A 19,956-nucleotide genomic window follows, 5' to 3' on the forward strand; every position below is an offset into this window, starting at 1 on the left:
GCATCTTGAACAGGTAGCCAAGCTTGTGAATCTTTTTAAGACCTTGTCTGCTCTGCAAGAATTTTATGGATCACAGGCACATTTGGGGTGACTGTACTCTTGACTCGCTGTCCCCTCTGCATCTTTTTAGGAATATTAAATATTTCAAACTTATTTTCAGATAATGTTTTGAAATACTTAATGTTGAGATATGTTAAAATGTTTCAGACTTGAAAATATTTTACATCAATTTTTATGAGATTCAAAGATTAATAAAACTATTTATTGGCTTTGTGAATCTGAAGGAAGAAGATAAGTACTATTAACTAATAAAATAGGGGTCGTATAGTAATTTTGTTACAGATTTGGTCCATATGTTACTTTTCTGTCATGCCCTTTCAACCTATCCTGCAGCATTCCCTTTTCCAGCCCTGCACTTTGCAGAACAGCAGAATCTGCTGTGTGTGCAAATAGATCTGTACTGCTGACAGATGATGGTTAGAGTACAGGATGAATTACCAAGTTTATTTTCACTTTAAACCTAAGCAGAGTTTGAACTGCAGCAACAGATTATGAATAAGAAAATATTGTTGGTAAACATAATTTAAAACAATACAGGTGGTTTTTAGAAAGTTGTTTTATTTACAGCATCTTTAACTCTTCTTTTAGCGATAGTACGAGCTACTTATTGATGCTTTTGATCACTCACGTGAATTTACCTTGGCATTTTACAACAGTTACTCTTGTGCTCAGCCAGATTGATCCCCTGTTGAAATTCTAGAATTGTCAGTGAGCATCAGTTGAGGTACACCATGGATTAGTCTGATCATAGTATTACGAGGGGATTGAAGCATGGGAGGTGTTTTTTTTTTTTAACTGGTCTTGCCTAAGTCATGCAGTATTTGGAAGTAAGAACACTGATTAATGTAACAAAATTTTATTTTTAATATACGTTTTAGAGGACAAAACTGACCTTGAGAACAGTGTGATGCAGAAGAAAATTAAAATCCCCAAACTCTCTCTCAATCACGTAGAAGAAGCTGGGGAGGTTACAGATTATGGGGAAGAAGATGTGGAGCTTAGACACAGTAAGGTACTGAAGTCTTTTCTTTTTTTTTTTTTTTTTACCCCCTTTTTTTTTTTTTTTTTTTTTTTTTTTTTTTTTTTTTTTTTTTGGAAGTGCTTGGGGCATATACAGACGTCATAGCTTAAGAATTCCAGGCCTGCTTTTGATCCCCTTAAAACACTGTTTGGTGAAATTGGGTCAAATTGGGGGGGGAGGGGGTGTACTGCTTTTCAAAACCTGATTTATGTGCAATTGAACATTTTCCTGTTTATACCGTCTGCACAGTTTAATTGCCATTTTGGGATTTTTGGAACAATGCTCTTCCACTTTGGCCCAGAATGCTTTAAAAGTCACTAGTTATGTGAATGTTGAGCAGCTGTTCTTGGTGGCACTTGTGACCTATTGCGCGTTGCTTGTTTGGTTTTGGAAGGGGTGCTCTGAGACTTCCCAACTACAGCAGTGAGTGAGCCGACAAATTGACAGGACTGCATCCCTCCATTATAACTGCCAGTTCCCTTTTTAGGTCCAGATGTCAGAAACCTGCTATGTAAATATATTTATTTTTTGATATCAATGATTTCTTTAAAAGTCTGCCAACCTTCAGAATAAAATACTGCTCTGTGGCTTCATGTGTTTTGCAGCTGCAAGAATGATACCAGTACGTTTCTTTATGGTGGGCCAGCATTTTTTTAATTTTTTTTTTTTTTTTGAACATGCATGAAGCAGGCATAACTTCAAATAATCTCATTTTCTGCCACATTACTCATGGATATTGTGGTATGGGAATTGATAGTGTCAGCTTCTTGTCTCTAACCTATGAGCTACATTTGCTTTCCTTGCAGTTGCTTGGAAGTTCAAATGCTTTTTCCGTATTTGGCCAATAAAACTTAGTGACTTTTACCTGTACTGTCACATTTTAATACCACTATCCAGGCCCTAGAAAAGAGGTCGTCTTTAATTTGTGGGTTTTGTGCAGATGGCCGAAGGTAAATTTCTGCTGAGAGTTCAAAGGACATGAAGCCTCTGCAATGCAGTACTAATACAGAAGGAATCAGTTGATCAGGAAGATGAGACTGGATGATATATTCTGTCTCCAACTTCTGTGTTTTCAATTCCCTTTCAGTGTTTGCTGATAGTGTTAACTCAGTCACTTGCATCAGGCAGTTGGGTGAATGTGCTAGAGGAATAGTCAGAGAAGGTTTTGTCTCCCAAAGTGTGGGAAGGACAAGCCTTCTGTTCACAAAACAGCTTGGTATGGTATGCTGCTTTCATCTCTGATGTCGTTACAGGTGACAAATATAGTATGTAGTTGATTCTTTCTCTTACCAGAAAATCAATTGCTGTTGGAAATCTAAATGTTAGGGGCAAACTTTAAAGGAAAAAAGATCCATATCCTTTTTTTTTTTTTAAAGAAATTAATTATCTTTGTATATGGAATCAAGTGACCTGTATACACACAACTTGCAAGTGTTGCACAACTGCAGAAAGAAAGGCCTCAGAAATTTGTATATGGGTTTAGCTGAATTATGCGTGCATGATAGTTATGATGTGTATCCAGAAGAATCTGTTAGGCAAAACATTTTTGCAGGCAGACTGTGCCTTGCTTTTTTTGGAAAACAAGAATATTAACGGTTCCCAAGTCTGTAGAATTTTAATTTGTACTACGTCTTGCTGCTTTCCTAATTTATTTATTTTTCATTGTAACATGCAGAGACAAGATGGGAGGAAACAAAGTGAAGGTACACACAAAAGCATTGAAGCAGTCGTTGCTCGGCTTGAAAAACAGAATGGGATGAGTCTCAGTAATACTTCCAGCCCTGAGGAGGCTTTTATGGAGACTTCAGAAAGCATGAACAACATGGACGATGCTGTAGTTCCTCGGATTCTGTATGAAGAATTGCTGAGGAGTTACCAACAGCAACAAGAAGAAATGAGACACATTCAACAGGAGCTTGAGAGAACGCGGAGACAGCTTGTGCAACAGGCGAAGAAGCTAAAGGAGTATGGGGCACTCGTGTCAGAAATGAAAGAGCTCAGAGACTTGAACAGGAGACTCCAGGATGTACTGCTTCTAAGACTAGGTAGTGGTAAGTGCCGGACTTAAATGGGACTAGTTTTAATGAATTTTGCAAGTGTGATCAATAGTAATGGAAACGTATTTGAAGAATAGCAGTGGTTGTTAAACTGGACATTGAATGTTAAAAGGGTTTTCTGCTATGGCTGTACAATATGTGTTGAATTTGTATGCTATGTACGTCTGGGTTTTTCTTTAATGATAGTAGAGGTCTTTGTGCTGGTATGGTTGAATCAGAGTTCCATTTTAAGCAGCTGTATTTTAAAGAGTCTCTGACCTTCCAGTATATGCTGAAAAAGATAATAAAGCGTCATCTGCAAAATATACCAATATCTTCCAGTTTAAAAAGAAAAGAAGAAAGAAAAGGCAGTGGAATTAATATTTGGGTTAAAACTATTTTATTCTTTTCAGTTAGGAATTTTGTTTATTGTTATGTAAGTGACTGTGTTGCTTTCCGTTTTCTTCCCCTTCCTCCCATTAGCAGCTCATTAGAATGTGATTTGTTCCTGAACTTCTTAGCAGTGGCTTTAAACAGCCGTGCTATTTGAAATACAATGGAATGTTAAAGAATAATGAAAAAAACTTTTTATATTAGTATCCCGTTTATCAACACTTGTTACAAAATGCAGGTTTGTGTAATTTGCATTTAAATTTTAAAAATCTTGAGTCAATTGCTCATTTGTTTTGGTTTATAACAATTATTTAAACATTATGTTGGAATAAATGGGAAAAAAGACAAAATAAAAAGTTCATCCTTTTCATTGAAGATGGTACCCTTGGAATACCTTCAAATATTTTACTAATTTATATCTGTTTGCTATTAGAATGTGGTACTGCTGTGTTGAAGATTTGCTCGGTGACTGAAACTTGGTTAAAATTTGTGCATCCAGACTTAGCATGCTGTTTCTTATGTCTGCCTTTGTGTATCTGGGAACTTAATTTTTGCATGTAAATTGGATATTGGCTCTTCTACTTGACTTGAACGAGTGCATGCGATTTGCATGTGGGTCTGAGTTATATTCACTACAAACCTGAACCCGAGAGAGCATGTGCCTGTGCTGTAGCATGTGTTAAGGTGTGCCGGCAAGTTTGGAGCCAGGTTCTCGAAGTAGCATCTGACAATTTAAACTGGGTGTTTGACTGTGAATGCTCATCATTGTTACACTGTGCATAATTAAAATGTCATTACTTATTATAAACATTCTAGATAACTTTTTAAATAAAACTAAATAGGCAAGGTTTCCACAGTCTGAAAAACACGATGTGGTTGGCAGTAGATTCCACTGAGCCTTCTAAAATTTTCCTTGGATGGAAAGATGTTTCTTCATCTGCAAGTAGTTAGCTGGAATTTATGTGAATGGAGCACCAGCCAGATGTTAGTAGGCAATGGGGCTGAACGGCGTAAAATACCAATTTAGTTGGTAGACTTGACAGCAGTTTGAGTGGTGAGACCAGCAATGAAATGAAGACAACTTCTGAATTCTGTCTCATTTCTTTCACTTTAAGAAAGAAGGGATGCATTTTTCACTTGAGCTGAATCAAGAAAGCTTAGAAGAAAAGGGAAAAAAGAAAAAAAAAAAAACCCACAACATCAAAAAACAAATCCTCTTGGAAAAAAATGCTGAATCTTCTCTAAACACTGGGCTTGAATTTCCATTGTATCAGTCTGGCATCTGCTTTACAACTGAAAATAAATCTTGATTACATTGAAGACAAGTTTTTTTTTTATTATTATTTTAAACACATACCTGGACAGATATGAATCATAGGTAACTTCCAAAAAAATCCCTTGTTGTTATTACTTGTATGGAACTTTTAATGGATGACAAAGGTAGAATTTGGCCCTACAGGCTGTGTCCTTCACTGGGTGTTTCCTAAGATTCAGTGTGTTAACTACTGATAACTCTATTGCATTTCCTTATAGCCTCATTCACAGTAGAGAAACAACCAGATTCTAGAAAGATCAGTATAAAATTTATGAATGATTGGAAAAGGAGGCATCTTCAGCAAATTATAAATTAGGAAGTCTGATGACAGTATGAAAAAGTGCTACTTTTAATCAAGAAACAGATATGTAAAGACTTCTTTAGTCTTCCTTACTTTTCCTGCTTATAAATGAAGTATGTTTGGGTACGTGAATAATCTGTGAAAATTGTTCAGAAAATAGATTACATCCCGAATTCATCTTCAGTTGCTGCAGTGATCTCTTAAACCTAGAGTTTCAAATTACATGTAATTTATGTTACGCTGCACTTCTAGCAGGCTGGACTTAATGCAAACTAATTGCATTTCTGTTTCACCTTAGAGACTTCTGATTTCTTTGCATGAGATGACAGCTGTTTTGTGCTGATGAATTGCAGCTGTGGGAAACGCGTGCCTGTTGCCATTTTAAACTTGCAGATCAAATATAGAACAGCCTCTTGAGCTAACATTCAGTCAAGTATTCGGTCTCCTAATTTCCCATCACTGTGTTGATTTCAGTGAGAAGCTAGAAGTCAATGTATTCTACTCTAGACTTAGGCCTTCATCTCTGCTACTAAACTTGAGCCACTCTCGTGGGAAGAGTGAGGTTCTTAATCCGTCACATGGTGACACTGAATTGCTCTTTGTTTTATAAGAGCCTTGAAAGCAGATGTGGGAAATGACAGTAGTGAAATCAGTACTGATCCATGGGGCTATATTGAAGCTTCTTTATGATTTTGGTACGCTGTTGCCCAACAGATCCCTTCCTGGAGGAGGTGGGCGTTTGACCAGGGCTCTAGGGACCAAAGCAGTTCAGGAACACGATGACTGTCATGGAAGGGGTTACAGTGTCCCTCATCTGAGATCCCTGAAGAATGCGGGCAGCCAAAACCTCTTTTCCCTTCCCTGCTTTGGGGTGAGGAAGCCCTGCGATCATAGACTCTTGCAGTTTATCTTCAGTGTGTTTTCAGGTGCAACTGAGCAATGTGCCCTGTTTTTATCAATAGAGACTAAGGTGATTTAGAGAATTAAATCACTGAGTCTTCCCTGTAGGACTAACTTTAAATAGTCCTTGGATTGCAAAAGATAAAAATTTCAATAACTTTTGAAAAAGTAGTTGTCTCCAGAGTAAGATCTGTGCAGATACTCTGGTTTTATACGGCCAGAAGTAGTGAAGTTGTATCAGGGGTAATGTTTGAGTGTTGTCTGGTCACTGATAAATTCTGTATTTTCATGTTGTATTGGTAAGAATTAGCGTTGCTCTGAAGTTGGGGAGTATATTTAACTTCATTCATTCATTCACATTCATTCCTCAACACGCACACAGCCCCCCAAGTGGTTATTTTTAATCCCAGTTTAATTTCAGTGATCCAGTTTACAGCATCTTGGGACTAACACCAGGATAGGGAGAATGAAATGGTATTTGTGTCTTACCACAGGTCAGGAATTGCTATTATTCAGGTTTTCTACATTTTGCTTTTGGATGTAAAAAAAAAAAAAACAAAAACAAAAAGTCCAAGGTTTCTATGATCCTAAAATACAGGGAGTACTATATATATAATAATTCCTCTTCTCAGATTCCTGTTGTTTTTGTTCAAATTCTGTTATGCCATGTGGAAAAACAGCTTGCTGCTTGTAAATGTATATTGACCACTTTATCAGTTAATTTCTTTCGGCTTATTTACTAATTTTTGAGTAGTGTGTAGCCCAAGATGCGTTTTTGAGGAAAAGAGGTGATGAAGGGAAGCCTTCTACCTCTTTGTCCAGCATGTGAAGTTGCTGGCCTCTCAGATGTTGTGGAAACTCTACAGTCAGAAGGAGAAAGATTTTGCAATAAAACATTTGTTTCCTTTTTGCATTCTGAAGAATTGTATTTTTATTTTTTTTATGATCCTACGTACTCAAGTGCCATCATTGTTAAGCCTTTAGATAGTGGCATATATTTTTGTATGTCCCATCCATCATCTTTAAAATAAGATGCAGAGCATGAGAGCTACAGAGAGGGGAAACTTTTAGAGTGCAGTGTGTGGTAAATTGGGCATACAGCTCCCATTAGCAATAAGGCAACAATGTGGGTTGCATGTCTAATTCGCAACACGCTGGGTTGAAAATGCAGTCTTTACTGCAACTCTACTAGTTGATGAAAGTAGCTATGAAGACTACGTAAAGGCAGATTTCTGTTTGGGAAGGACAAATGAGTAGAATATAAATGACGACGTTTGAAAGGCTTTCTGTTGGGTGACTCCTAAGCAAGCAGTAAATCCTGAATTGCAATAGAGGTTTTTCTGACCTGTTAGAGCTCTGGTTATTGTAGACTTTAATCAGCTGTTTTTCTTGGGGAACTCTGGAAACCAAATCCCACCTGTGTCAATGTATGACTAGAAACAAAACAGTAAAAGACTTCTAAATAGCAACTAGTAAAAGTGTTTAAATTGAGATAATAATTTCCTTCTAGGAAGAAGGTAGTTGTTCTTTGATGTCTTCCTCAAAGTGACTTTGAAAGTATAAGAGAACTCAAAATAGCACTTTGTTGAAGAATGTTCTTAAAGTAACAGCTAAAAGATCACTTCTTAAGTTCACACTGGCAATTACGTCGCTGTATCTGCTTGTTCAGGTGTGCCAACACTGAGATGTGTGCAGGCTTTGGGTGGCTTAATCAATCCAGGTCTTTCCCGCAGTCTGAATCAGTTTAGCATTCTCAAGCTTAGAAAGTTTAGTTTGTCTTGGTTGTACCATTTTATATGCATGATAGTAGAGGTGCTCATTAAGATTACTATGAAATTATAATACCAATTGTATGGCTTTTTGTGATGTCTCTATTTGCGCCATGCTTGGGTTGCATATGGCTCTTAAGACATTCTGTTGGTGGCACTTCAGTTTAGGGTCATCCGAGTTGCCAAGACAACTTTTAGTTGTTGTGGAGTGTCAAGTGGCAGTCAGCTGACAACATTTAGCTAGCTATGTAGGTGTAGAATAAACTATAGGATTGATGTCCAGTGCTGACAATGGAGGAAATGTTGCTATCACTGTATAATAATCAGTAAATCAAACTTCACAAAGGAGGAGGAATGAATACTATGCTTGTTCCAGGTACAGGAACTATTTAAAATACGTGACTCAAGACACGAGCTCTGGTGCCAGCTTGACTTGCTGAGTTAGATCAATTCAGGGCTTGGTCTGTGTGCGCAAACACTGCTGGGGGACGCTGAACCGTGACGGTGACCTGGTTATTAAATTGTCATTTGTTGAAGATGTCAAGGTTGGGCTACAGAGTGCTGCAGTGCTCTCAGCTCCAACCAGGTACAATATAGTTCTTACAAGTGGATGAGTCTATCCTTACAGTTCTTGGAAGTGGCTGATTACTGTGGTGTCCAGGGTCTGAGCTGGCAATCTTGCTGTGGTAACAAACCACCATCCCTGCGCGGAACTTCAGTGACTGCTGGAGCTTCTCGTGAGCCCAAAGACACATCAAGAGACAATGATAGGCTTGGGGCCGTAGCCTGTCCCTAGACTTCTGGTCTAACTGTTGCAATGAATGGAATATGAAATCCAGTTCACCAATTGTTTTGTTTTGTTCTTCTGTCTTTTTAGGAATGCTTTATAAATTTAATCTGGAAAAGAAAAGTTGATGACTGACAAAATAATTACCCTCCTTTGAAGCCTCAAACATATGCTTAATACTATTCTGGTTTTTAATCTGTGTTTAATTTTTGTTGATTACATTAAAAATAAAAATCAATGTGTTGGATGGATTGGACAATGAAAATTCTAATTTATGTGGGGTTTTTTAACCTTGGATACTCTTTCATGCATGATACTTTAGCATAAGTAGCCTAAGCCTGTTTCCTTTATAGCATTTCTGTAGATCCTCACTATTTTTAATATACCTCTGTTATATCTAAAGAGATTTCAAATTTCTAGAAAATTTGTAATTCTATATAGATAATTTATGTAATTATCACAGTAAATTACACAGGTTTCTATGCAACTATGTAGTAATTCTTATTTGAAGAATTACTATTGTTGCTTTTGGTTTATAATTTCAGTATCATTTTAACATAGTTTCTGTAGTGTGCATTGAAGCAATCTTACCCATATCTGTAATTGTCCATAAGCTTTAAGAATAAAATTAAACATTTAAATTAAACATTTTAATGTTTATAAAGCATTGACGTTCAGAAGTAGGATTTTGGTTTAGACTCTTTCTAACTTTAAAATGAACATGACTAATGTGTTGTTTTATGCTAACCATGAGTAATGAAGTGATTGATTTCATGTTCTCTGGGATAGCAGACAGCTCTCTTTTCTTAACTGTCTAGGACCTGCCATTGAGCTTGAAAAAGTAAAACCAGAAACAATTGAGCCTGAACCTGAGGTACAGAAGACCTTCAGTGAGGAAGCAAATACATCAACGTACTATCCTGCCCCTGTTCCAGTAATGGACAAGTATATTCTCGAGAATGGAAAGGTATTTTAAATTAAATATAGCATGAGTAATTTGTAAATGTCCATCAGGTGATTTTCTTGTGGAATTTTCATGGTCTCAGGGATTTTGCATGGTAGCAGCTTACACAAACTTCCTCAGTTTTTATAAAGGCATGCTGTTATGCTGAGGAAAACTAAGAAATTACACAAATAGGAACAGCTTAGAAAATTATCCTCAGTGATGAGAGCATTGAATGCTGTGCAACACAAGGAATATAATTATTACATATTCATGCACAAGCACATTGGCATAGTCTTCAATTGGTGACATACATAAATCCACCAAAGTCATTAACTCACATTATAAAGTTACATTGGTTTATTTAAAAGAAATGCTTTTTCCTAAAAGATCTTTAATGTTTTTCATATGCTGTAGTCATACTGGAGAGAAACCTTCATGTTTTGATTGAAATGGAGTCCAGTAGGTAATTGCGAACCCTGGAATAAAAATGGGCTCCCTTGAATCTGCTAATAGCATAGCCACTGAATTGAGCTGATGTAGTGCTACTTTCCAGGTACTTTTATAAAGTTGGTGAAATAACATCTAGCTACAGTTTGCCTCAACCTGACAGATAGTTTTTCAGACATGTTTAACGCATTGTCCGCTCATCTGCCAAGGCCTGCTTTGATAGCTGTTGCCGTTATCATTAAATGAACATTATATTTCTTTTACAAAACCATATGCCCTTCAGAATTGCCTTTGCAGATCCAGTTTCTTAGGATATGTATGCATTCGGTACCATAAGCTGAGAACTTCTTAGGAGGAAACATTTATTTCAGCTTTGGCATACAGCGTAATTACTGATGGAATAGCATGAAATATTACATTTTCAGATCCGTGTTACAAGATTGACTGCACAAGTATCTGTCGTTCTTGAAGTCAAATTTGACATAATTGTTGAGGGCAAAATGCATGTGAAAAATAGTATGATCTTGGCAGTTTGACAGATATTTGGTTCAGGTAGCTTTTCTTGCGTAATATATTTAACATATGTCATTTGCTTGTATATTTTGTGTATATTTGTGCAATGAAAACTTAGCATATATTACTGTGAGAGTTTGGTTCACTTTCTTTTTTTCCGCTTAAGGTCTGTGGGATAAGGCACATTCTTTAATATTTGTATGCAGCTTTTCCTGCACCTTTACTTCATCTGCCAGCTTCTTGGCACTTTGTTGCTGAAGTTTTCTCTGTCTTTATAGATATTAGTATCTCTTTAACTTCCTTTTTGTAATTTTGGTCTTTCTTTAATTTTGCCTATTTATTGGGCCTTCAGCCAGCTCAGATGCCAGAATTGTGAACTAATCATCTATTTAGAGTGTTGGAGAGTGTTTTTTCCAATTTTCCTTATTTATGCCTTTTTTTCGTTACTTCTTTATTGACATGCACCACTAGAGTAATTGAAATACTTTTTTAGAAATCTTGCCCTTTGTGGCATCAGATTTGATCTTAGTAGGATTCTTCCAAAGCAGATAAATCTCTCCTCTCCAGAGGGAGAACAGAGTTACTGAAAAAGAGCCTGTGGCATTCATTTAAAGAAAAGAAGAACTAAAAAAAAGAAAAAATAAGAGTTCATCTTCTGAGATACATTTTAGATATATTGCACATTAGCACAGTTATGGTGGTGAGCATTGCTGTGAATTTGCTGTTGTTTGTGTTATGTTGTGCTTGAAGTCGGATCCTGCATTTGCTGAAATTGGGGGTAAAGTTCCCATTGATTTCATCAAGCCAAGGATCTGGCCCATGGGGCAGCTCTTCCAGCAAGAAGGAAATGTCTTCTGAATCTGGAGCAGGGTACGCTTCCCGTAACTTTGGGAGTAATAGGAAACAGTACCGAGCCTGTTTTACAGAGAGGTAAACTGAGACATGGACAGATTAAATTCCTTGCCGTAGCAGTGCTAGAAATAGAAAAAGGGAGACATAAGATTTCTGTGTCTGTGGCTGTCTGTCACGTAGTTGCTGTTACCATAGGTGTTTCATACCAGTGATAACTTATTTTAATAAATGAAGCATATTCAAAGAAGAGATGATCTGTCTGAATCATAAATATTAAAAATATTTGCTGTAACTTGTTTTCTTTTAAATAACTTAAAGCTAATGAATAATGTAGTAGCTTAAGAGACTAAACAATCTTTAGCAAAGGCAAACCCTGATTTTGGCAGAGGGGAATCAGATTTTTGATCAAATACAGCAGTCTCTGCAACTAATGTCATACAGATATCCCAAATTTGGCATGTCACAACATTCCTAATCTTAGTCGTTTTCTAAGTAACTTACACTCCTTTTTACAGATAACTTTTCCAAGATCAAAACAGAAAAAAATGAATTATAACTGTAACATGATTGTTTTCTGAGCACAGACTGCTCGCTCTGATTGAAGTTGTCTTACAAAATGTGTAAAAAGCACCAAGAGTGTGATTTTTTTTTAAAGCAATTATGAAGAGGCTCAACAACAGAGAAGGAAGGAAAAAAAGGGGTGTTCATGTTATGCATATTACTAGTTCCATTTCTGTCCATTACAAAATCTAAATACCATGTGGACTTGTGAAAAGCTTCTTAGAATCCTTTTAATGTAGAAAATTTTGCAGGAGAGGCAGCTTGCTTTATAGTTTTATACTTTGAGGAAGTTAGACTTTTCATTTGTTTTTTATAAGGTAGCTGGTAGCCAAACCATTCATATTTTTCTACTTAAGCTTTTAAACAACTAGTTGCTTTTGAAGGATGCTGTTGTAATAAAAAAATTCTCCGGGTTATAGCCCTCATTAATAATTAAAGAAGGTTTCCATTTACAGGAAAAATGGTTTTGGGTTGAATACAGGCAGTAAAATTATGGGTATATAAAATTTTACAGTAGCTTTGTCCAATTTCATTGCATTTAATGGGACTTATGTGATACTGTTCAGATCTGTATGGGTAGCAGGCACAGTTTATGTAATGCCACATGAAAGGAGTAAAACCATGAAAACCTAAGAGTAAAACAGTTAAGGCAAACGGTCTCCTAATAAAGTTTTGCCATAGAATTTTGTTCACAGGATTTTTTTTTTTTAATTGTGAGGAGACAGTAAATTTTTATTAAAGTGTTAGCGTTACAGAAAGAACCTCCATTTGATCAGATTTTATGAAGTCTAAATTTTGGATATAACAGCCCAATTGATACATATTTTTGGTATTTTGCACTTTTACAGAATTATCTGGAAGTAAGTTCTATCTTCTTCCTTTCCAGTGCAGTGAACTCGTGTCAGTAATTAGAATAGCTAGGTCATGCGTTAGTTTGTCATGCATGATGAGCAAGTGTGGGTCCAACCAAACGAAGTTCATCACCATGTGAACAAAGCTTTCTGTGTGCAGAGGCAGTTCAGGTGTCTGCACTGTACTCCAGGAATTAGGAGCATAGACATACAAGGTACAAAGTATTCTCCGTGGTTCTACACAGGACCAGCGTTTGCGTCCTGGTTGCACTCATGTCAGACCTGTGCTGATTACTAGTGGAGTTATTTTTCTTGCTGTTGCTTGACGGTGTCCTGGTTATCATCAGGACTATCAGCTCAAACATATGTACTGCCACCTTAAGGATGGTACTCAGATTCTTGTCCTGCATTCATCTGAATTCTGGAGCACTGGGAAGCTTGGGGTAGAGGTATGGGGTAGCTCTGTGGAAGTCAAGCCAGCACAGTCAATGCTGAGCAAGACTAAAAGCACAACTAGACTCAAGCAACTTCCTTTTGGAGATTCTACAATGGCTTCGCATGGCATTTCCCGGTACCCATATTATCCTGTTTTACTGCTTCAATGAAATATCTCTGCTCCCCATTGTCTGCATAATGGAAAGTTTATGATGTTGCAGCAACGGGTCATTGCCTTACCACAAAACAGTATTTGCTTGGATAGACTGATTGTACATGACAGACAAACTTCGTGACGGAATCGGAAGTTTATGAAACTTCCTAACTCTCTTGCCTTACATTGAAATTGTAGCTCTCAGTCCCTTCAAGCCTTCTGGTTACTTTAAACAATCAGGCTGAATTTTACCAACAGGTGCTGGATACAACTTAGGAAGTATTTCCCTCTCTACTGCCCCCGAAATATGTTTTTGGTAAAGTCTGTTTTGGCCAAAGGGAAGCTTTCACAGTGAAGTCAATGTTTCATCTTACTCCTGAATTAGGCTGGTGCAACTGCTTGGTTTATATGCTGTGCATACCTTTACAATACTGGATGTGTTTACTGTTTCTTCTTCTATCTCTGTTCCTGAATATAGTCTTTTCAGGTGAATATACAGGTGATAGGGTATGTGGGGGCGAAAAAGTAGAGTAAGAAGAACTGAGAACAAAAAAAGGAAGAGGAACTATATTATGTAAGAGGTTGACTTGAACTCCCTGACCCACAAAGTTGGAGAAGTTTCAGAATTAGGCAAAATGGATTTGTTCAGCCCTAATTACTGTTATTATAGTACCTAATATTAATGTTCCTACAGCACTTGGATACTGTTGTGTGCTACATACCATAGATAAGTTGTTATTATTACTACCTTCTAGGTCCATCTTGGCAGTGGAATTTGGGTAGATGAGGAGAAATGGCACCAGCTGCAAGTAACACAAGGAGATTCAAAGTATACAAAAAATCTAGCGGTTATGATTTGGGGAACAGATGTTCTCAAGAACAGAAGTGTCACAGGAGTTGCAACCAAAAAAAAGAAAGATGCCGTTCCCAAGCCACCTCTCTCACCTCACAAATTAAGCATTGTCAGAGGTAGGTTATTTGAAAACTTTTGCTTCCTGCTTTGGAGTTTAACTATTAATCACTGAGTTGAAAGATGCTTCTTTTCAGCTCATATAAAATTAACTGATTAAAAAAAGGTAACTCAAATTGCTATTGCATTGTGAAGCGCATACATATTCAGGCCAAGTACAACACATTGCAATAGCTGCGTGCAGTGCAGGCCTTCACAGCTGAAGAGTTGTACTGCAGTAAGGTTCAAGAAGGTCATCACTTTGAACCACTTGCAGGACAGGACTCTGAGCCTGGAGAACAACACGTTCTGGAATTCATTTGTAACACAGTGATTTTTTAAAAAAATGCATATATTCTTTTGAACAAGCCTGAGAGTAGCTTTACCACATTCTTTCATCCAGAACGTAACCAACTCTGGCATGAGGCACAGAAACCATTATAGCTGTGACTATAAAAATACGCATACCTTTAAAGGCGAGAAAGAATAGTGTTACCCTTCGAAGTGGAGAAAATGGAAACAGTAAAAATTAATTGTTGCACTTGAACTGGAATTCGAACAGGAAGTGTAAATCGCTGACCTATCCAGCAGGAAAACTTGCAATGACACTTCCCGTAACTGCAAGCCTGAGTCCATGTGTGTAGTGCTTTGAGAGAGAGAAGGCCTTCTCCTTTATTTAAAATGAATAGTGAATTTCAGTCCCTTTGTATCATCATGCTTGTGTTTTGCATTCATTTCTGTCTCTCTTGGTATCTCAGGCTTTTTTTAAGTCAGAACTGAGTCGGTTCCTCATGGAATACGTATTGAAATTGGATTTTTAGGTTTTGTGTCCGTACTAAATTGCAGTAGGGCTGAAAGAAATCTCCCAATTTGATTTAGCTTCATTATTCTGTATTTCCTGTTCTTAGTTGCTATGTGCTCTTAACTATGAACTATTTAAGAGCTGTTGTAATCTGCCTTGCAAGTACCGTGTTTTGGAAGTAAGAAATATGATTCTAGTTTGAGTGTGTCTGTGTTGTGTGGGGAGAAGTTGGAAACTGATCTTCGTACTGTCATCATTCTTAGTTTGTATGAAGTGAGTAAAAGACATGGTTGTGGGATTTTTTTTAATAATTTGCTTTAAGAATGTATGTGGAAGCGCAATACTGATTTTTCTAGTTCTGGCTGGGACGTGGTGCAATCCTAAAACATGTAGTAAGGTAATGCCACGTAAGGAACCCACTCTGTGGCTGTGGCTACCCTTGTCAGCTCTGAATGGGAAACAGAATTGGCTACCCAGATGCACACTTACAAAGATGCAGTAAAAAGGGTTATTTTTCACTGGCCCGCTGCAAAGAGCTCTCTAGTCTCCCTGCTGGAGGCTGTTGCTCCTCAGCACTGCTGGCAAGGTTGCCTATGTGAGAATTTCTTCTTCTGTGTCAGTGAGGGCCAGTCTGTGTTACCTGAGCCATTTAAATGATAGCTTTCTTCTGACTCCCCTTGTTTTGACTACACTGAGTTTGGGAGTGCCCTCCAATGGGTACATGGTGAGAGGCAGATGGGGCCCTTCCCTTTCTTCTCTTCCGTACCTTCACACTTTCCAGCAATTCAGCTCTTCCCAATTTCCTTGTTTTTCTGTGTCTTCTGTCATACTTTGCTTCCAGCCTCAACCCTCATTTGAATTCTACCGTTCCACTCCCTGGTTTTCCGTGTTCCACTTTTCCTTGTCTTTGTCTTTTTTTTAGACTCAAGACTGTACAGTCTCCTCTTGAACCATTTAAACTGCATGGCCAATGTTTTGGGTGGCAGTAGACAGCCTTCCTGTCTCAGTGGTAACTGGGTAGCACGTAACCGTGATTGTCCATGTTGTTGTGTCCTTTGCATTTGCATCAATGGTAGCAGGTCTTGCCCCATCATGCCAGCGTTCCTGGAAAGCTGGAAGTGATCAAATAAGAAGTTAGTACATTATGGAGAAATGGGGAAGAAAACAAACAAACAAAAAAATTAGTAGCAAGTGGACAAACAGTGATAGAGTTAGAGTTTGCGTGGCCAGTAACTTGGATCAAGCATCACAGATAGAAGTAAAGCTCCTTGTTAGGTCTTTGAGGTCTACTTGAATTTTTGGTCCAGTCAGAAGTACGAAGAGGTATCTGTATGTTCCTCTAAAGCCAAAAGACAATGAAGAAGCAGAACCCCCAAATCACTCTTTGGAGCCCCTAAGCCAATATCCGTATGTGACTACTAAACTGCTATTTCTGCAGTCCCTCGTAGAAATGGAAGAGGAAAAACTGTGATGGTCATGGATCTGTCTAGGTCACACTGACTTTAAGAATCAAAACTGATAAATGAGTTCTGTCAAGTGATTCTGTCCTTGACATTGTGGCTAAAGTAATAACATAGCCTGGATTTTACTGGAAGTTCACCTTACTAGGTGTAGCTGCTGCAGCCTGGGAGTATTCCTGAGCTGCTTGTTGTACAAGGTTATGTCCTACAAACACACAGGGTTTCTTCAGGTTCTCAGTGACATGCCGCCTCTTAGGTATTGTATTTCAAGTCGTAGTTTACTGAAGATCAGCATTTCAGCTGTCAGGCTGTATGCTGATTAGTTTTATTTATTCTACATTCAGGACATCATACAACATAAAATTCACATTGTTTTAGATGTTCTTATCATTCTGTTGACACAGACTAACTTATTTCAAATAGATGTTTGAGCAACATCATAAGTTCTTAATGTGTCTGATATCCCTAGCTTCTTTAAAATCCCTACTCTATAGTATGTAATAAAGAAATTATAAAAAGTATGATGCATAAGCACTGTTATAAACCTTGTCAATGCAAAATAACCTTTTATAAAACTTCTGAGAGGTTTCAAAATGAACTACAAAGCATGCATAGTACTTAATTTTCATAACTTTTTAATATGACGCATTCGAAACGTTATAAACCATGTTAATTAAGCGATAATCTCTATGGCTTTCTGCATATGAAGCAATAAATGGCTACTGGAATAGATTACTAGGCAAAGCAGAACAGAGTTTGTTTAATCAGTCTGGGAAACCTATACAAAAAAATATATTCTTCTGGTTATGAAAACAAAAAAAAACCCCAACCTGCCTGTCACTAGGGAGTTGGGTGTATTGCATCACCTCTGATTTCAGTAACCTCTGCAGGATTCTGGCACCAAACTACTGACTCTGTGGAGCGGAATTGTCTCAACTTTCATTGCCCTCATTGCTTTTGCAGTTATTGCTTGCTTTTTGTGTTCCAGTTAAGTTCACAAAATGTATCGTGCAAACGTGCAAGAAGATGGCTCTGACCCTGAATAATCTACTAATAAAAGTGAAATACACCCAGGGACAGGGTGTCCAATAAAGATACAGATATTAATGTATGTTGAACAGATTAAAAAAGTTAAATAAATCAGTCAATGTCTTCTCTTACTGGTTACTGCTTCTCTTCTTGACTGTTATCATTCACTTACCGTCTCGAAGGTGTGATGGTGGGAGCGACTCACAGGGAACTGCAGATAACAACAGTTCTAGTGAGACTGTTCACCTGGGAGGAGATTCTAAATCTGTTGTGGAGATACAGACAAATCAAGAGTTAGGCAGGCAAGGCTGACACTAAAAGTTTGAAATTAGCTTTGTTTCTGCATAAAAAGCCTATTAATGTAGTCACAGCGTAACTGGAAATTGTCATGCCAAAGGTTCAAGCCTGGTGAAAAATCTTGTCTTTAACAAGATAGCCAGTGAATCAATGAAAGCTTCTGTTGTCTTGCAAGAAATATACACAGTGCTTACTCAGTGTTGTCTCTTGAGTTGTTAGCCCAACTCAGGGCTGTATTCTTTTCTAAAAATATCCTAATGGCTCTTTTCTCTTTTTTTTTTTTCTCCCCAGAATGTTTGTATGATAGAATAGCACAAGAAACTGTGGATGAAACTGAAATTGCACAGAGACTCTCCAAAGTCAACAAGTACATCTGTGAAAAAATCATGGATATCAATAAATCATGTAAAAATGAAGAAAGGAGGGAAAGTGCAAAGTACAATTTGCAATAAATTTTGGATTTTTAATAAAGTCTTAGTGTTTTACTTAAGTGTTGTTCTTTTTTATTTGTGTGGCGTTTTTGCTGGTGGGAGAAACTGTTTTGAAGCGTTACTCTCCTCCTATAACTGATACATTTTTTGAGCCGTTCTGTCAAAAGCCTTTCTATGGTGTAACCTGCTTTTAAATAATGTAAGATATATTGTAAGTCCATCTACAATGAAAAAGTGACTTTTCAAAGGTTTTTTGCAATGAGTTGCAGTATGTTACCTGCAGTTCTGTATATAGGTTGTAATAATGTGAACACCAACCCCTTTTGCCTACGTTTTGTTTTACTGGAGTTAGTGGATCTAGGCTGCATTAAACATCTACTTAGAAGGAAGAATTGTACAAAATCCACTTTGCTATTGAAAAGAGTTTTATTGTATTTTACAAAGTGTTTTTCTGAACTGAAATTTTAATCGTTTGTTTTTATAAACCTTTGTTTTGATCTTTAACAATATATTTGGTCAAAAACACACAAAGAAAGCTTCTTTTTCACTTATTATCTTGTAGTTGTATCACCATTGCTGTCATAGTTAAAAAAAAAAACCAAACACAAAAAAAAACCCCAAAAAACAACAACAACAAAGAACCCAGAGCTGTAAGTTGTAAAATAATGATAATTTATTTAAAAAAAAAAAATAATCAGAAAGCAGTTCATTTTCAGGCACTAAGGCACTGCTCATATTTCTGGTTATGGTACAAAGCTCTTCAGTTTGTCCATATTACTGTTCTTGAAACATTATGGTTTTAGTGTATTTTTATTTTCAATTGATTTAAAGATTGCCACACTATGGCAAGATTATGTATAATGGAAAATTTAGTACCATTTCATCTCAGTCCATGATTTAACGATGGATGCTTTTAGCACAAATTTAAATCAAAAATAAAAATCATTTTAGACATTGAAGTTAGATTTGCAATGCGAAGTTATAAGGAATAATTTGTTGTGGGTCTGAATTATACCTGATTGTAAGTGAAAGAAAATAGCCTTAAGTCTTGTTTCACAAAGGATTTTGGGAATAAGGTTTGTAGAGGTCTGGGCTGATCAATTTTGAGGATTTGTTATATTAGTGATCTTAGTTAATATTCCATTTATTTTCCGCCCACAGATGTGATTATCTGCCTTTCAGGCTCCCTGTTCCTCAGTATCAGCATTTGTTCCTTTTCTACCACTGAAGTTTTGCTTCCTGTAGTTTTGAAAGACGTGCCGTTTCTTATCATCTTCCTGTAGCGCTGCTATACCCGAACCTTAAACCTGTTTCAGTGTCCTGTACGCGTAGATAATGTCAAAAGAGCAACACAAGGCTGGGGTGGATGGGGGAAAGAGGGGAAGGGAGAGGAGGAGGCGAGCTAGAACCGCACTGCCTGTTTTAGAAGAGATGGAGAAAAACACCATGTTGTCTCCTCCTGTACACCACATGCGCTTAAATGATGTCTTAATTCAGGGTGTTATTTGTTTTATGCTTTCTAAAGTGCAATGTCACGATTGGCTTGTGCCGATCCGAGTATGCTCTGCTGCCAAACGGGTACACCCTGCTTTCGCGGCTCATCTCTGCATTACTGGCCCTTCCCTTAAGCTGGCACTTGTGTCTGCG

General features: G+C 37.4%; 2 protein-coding genes across 2 annotated transcripts in view; both read left to right on the forward strand.

Moving 5' to 3' along the window:
- Nucleotides 1-19,956, forward strand: part of AGBL4 (ATP/GTP binding protein-like 4) — a 972,041-nt gene that overhangs the window by 592,964 nt on the left and 359,121 nt on the right. The window lies entirely within an intron of this gene.
- On the forward strand, nt 926-18,330 carry BEND5 (BEN domain containing 5; the record flags this gene model as incomplete). Its single annotated transcript, XM_009884801.1, has 5 exons — nt 926-1,072; nt 2,757-3,132; nt 9,401-9,549; nt 14,097-14,310; nt 18,170-18,330. Coding segments are annotated over 5 exons (1,047 nt in total), but the record flags the coding sequence as incomplete, so codon positions are not given.

Source organism: Charadrius vociferus, unplaced genomic scaffold (assembly GCF_000708025.1).
Source record: "Charadrius vociferus isolate BGI_N301 unplaced genomic scaffold, ASM70802v2 scaffold163, whole genome shotgun sequence".
NCBI lineage: Eukaryota > Metazoa > Chordata > Aves > Charadriiformes > Charadriidae > Charadrius > Charadrius vociferus.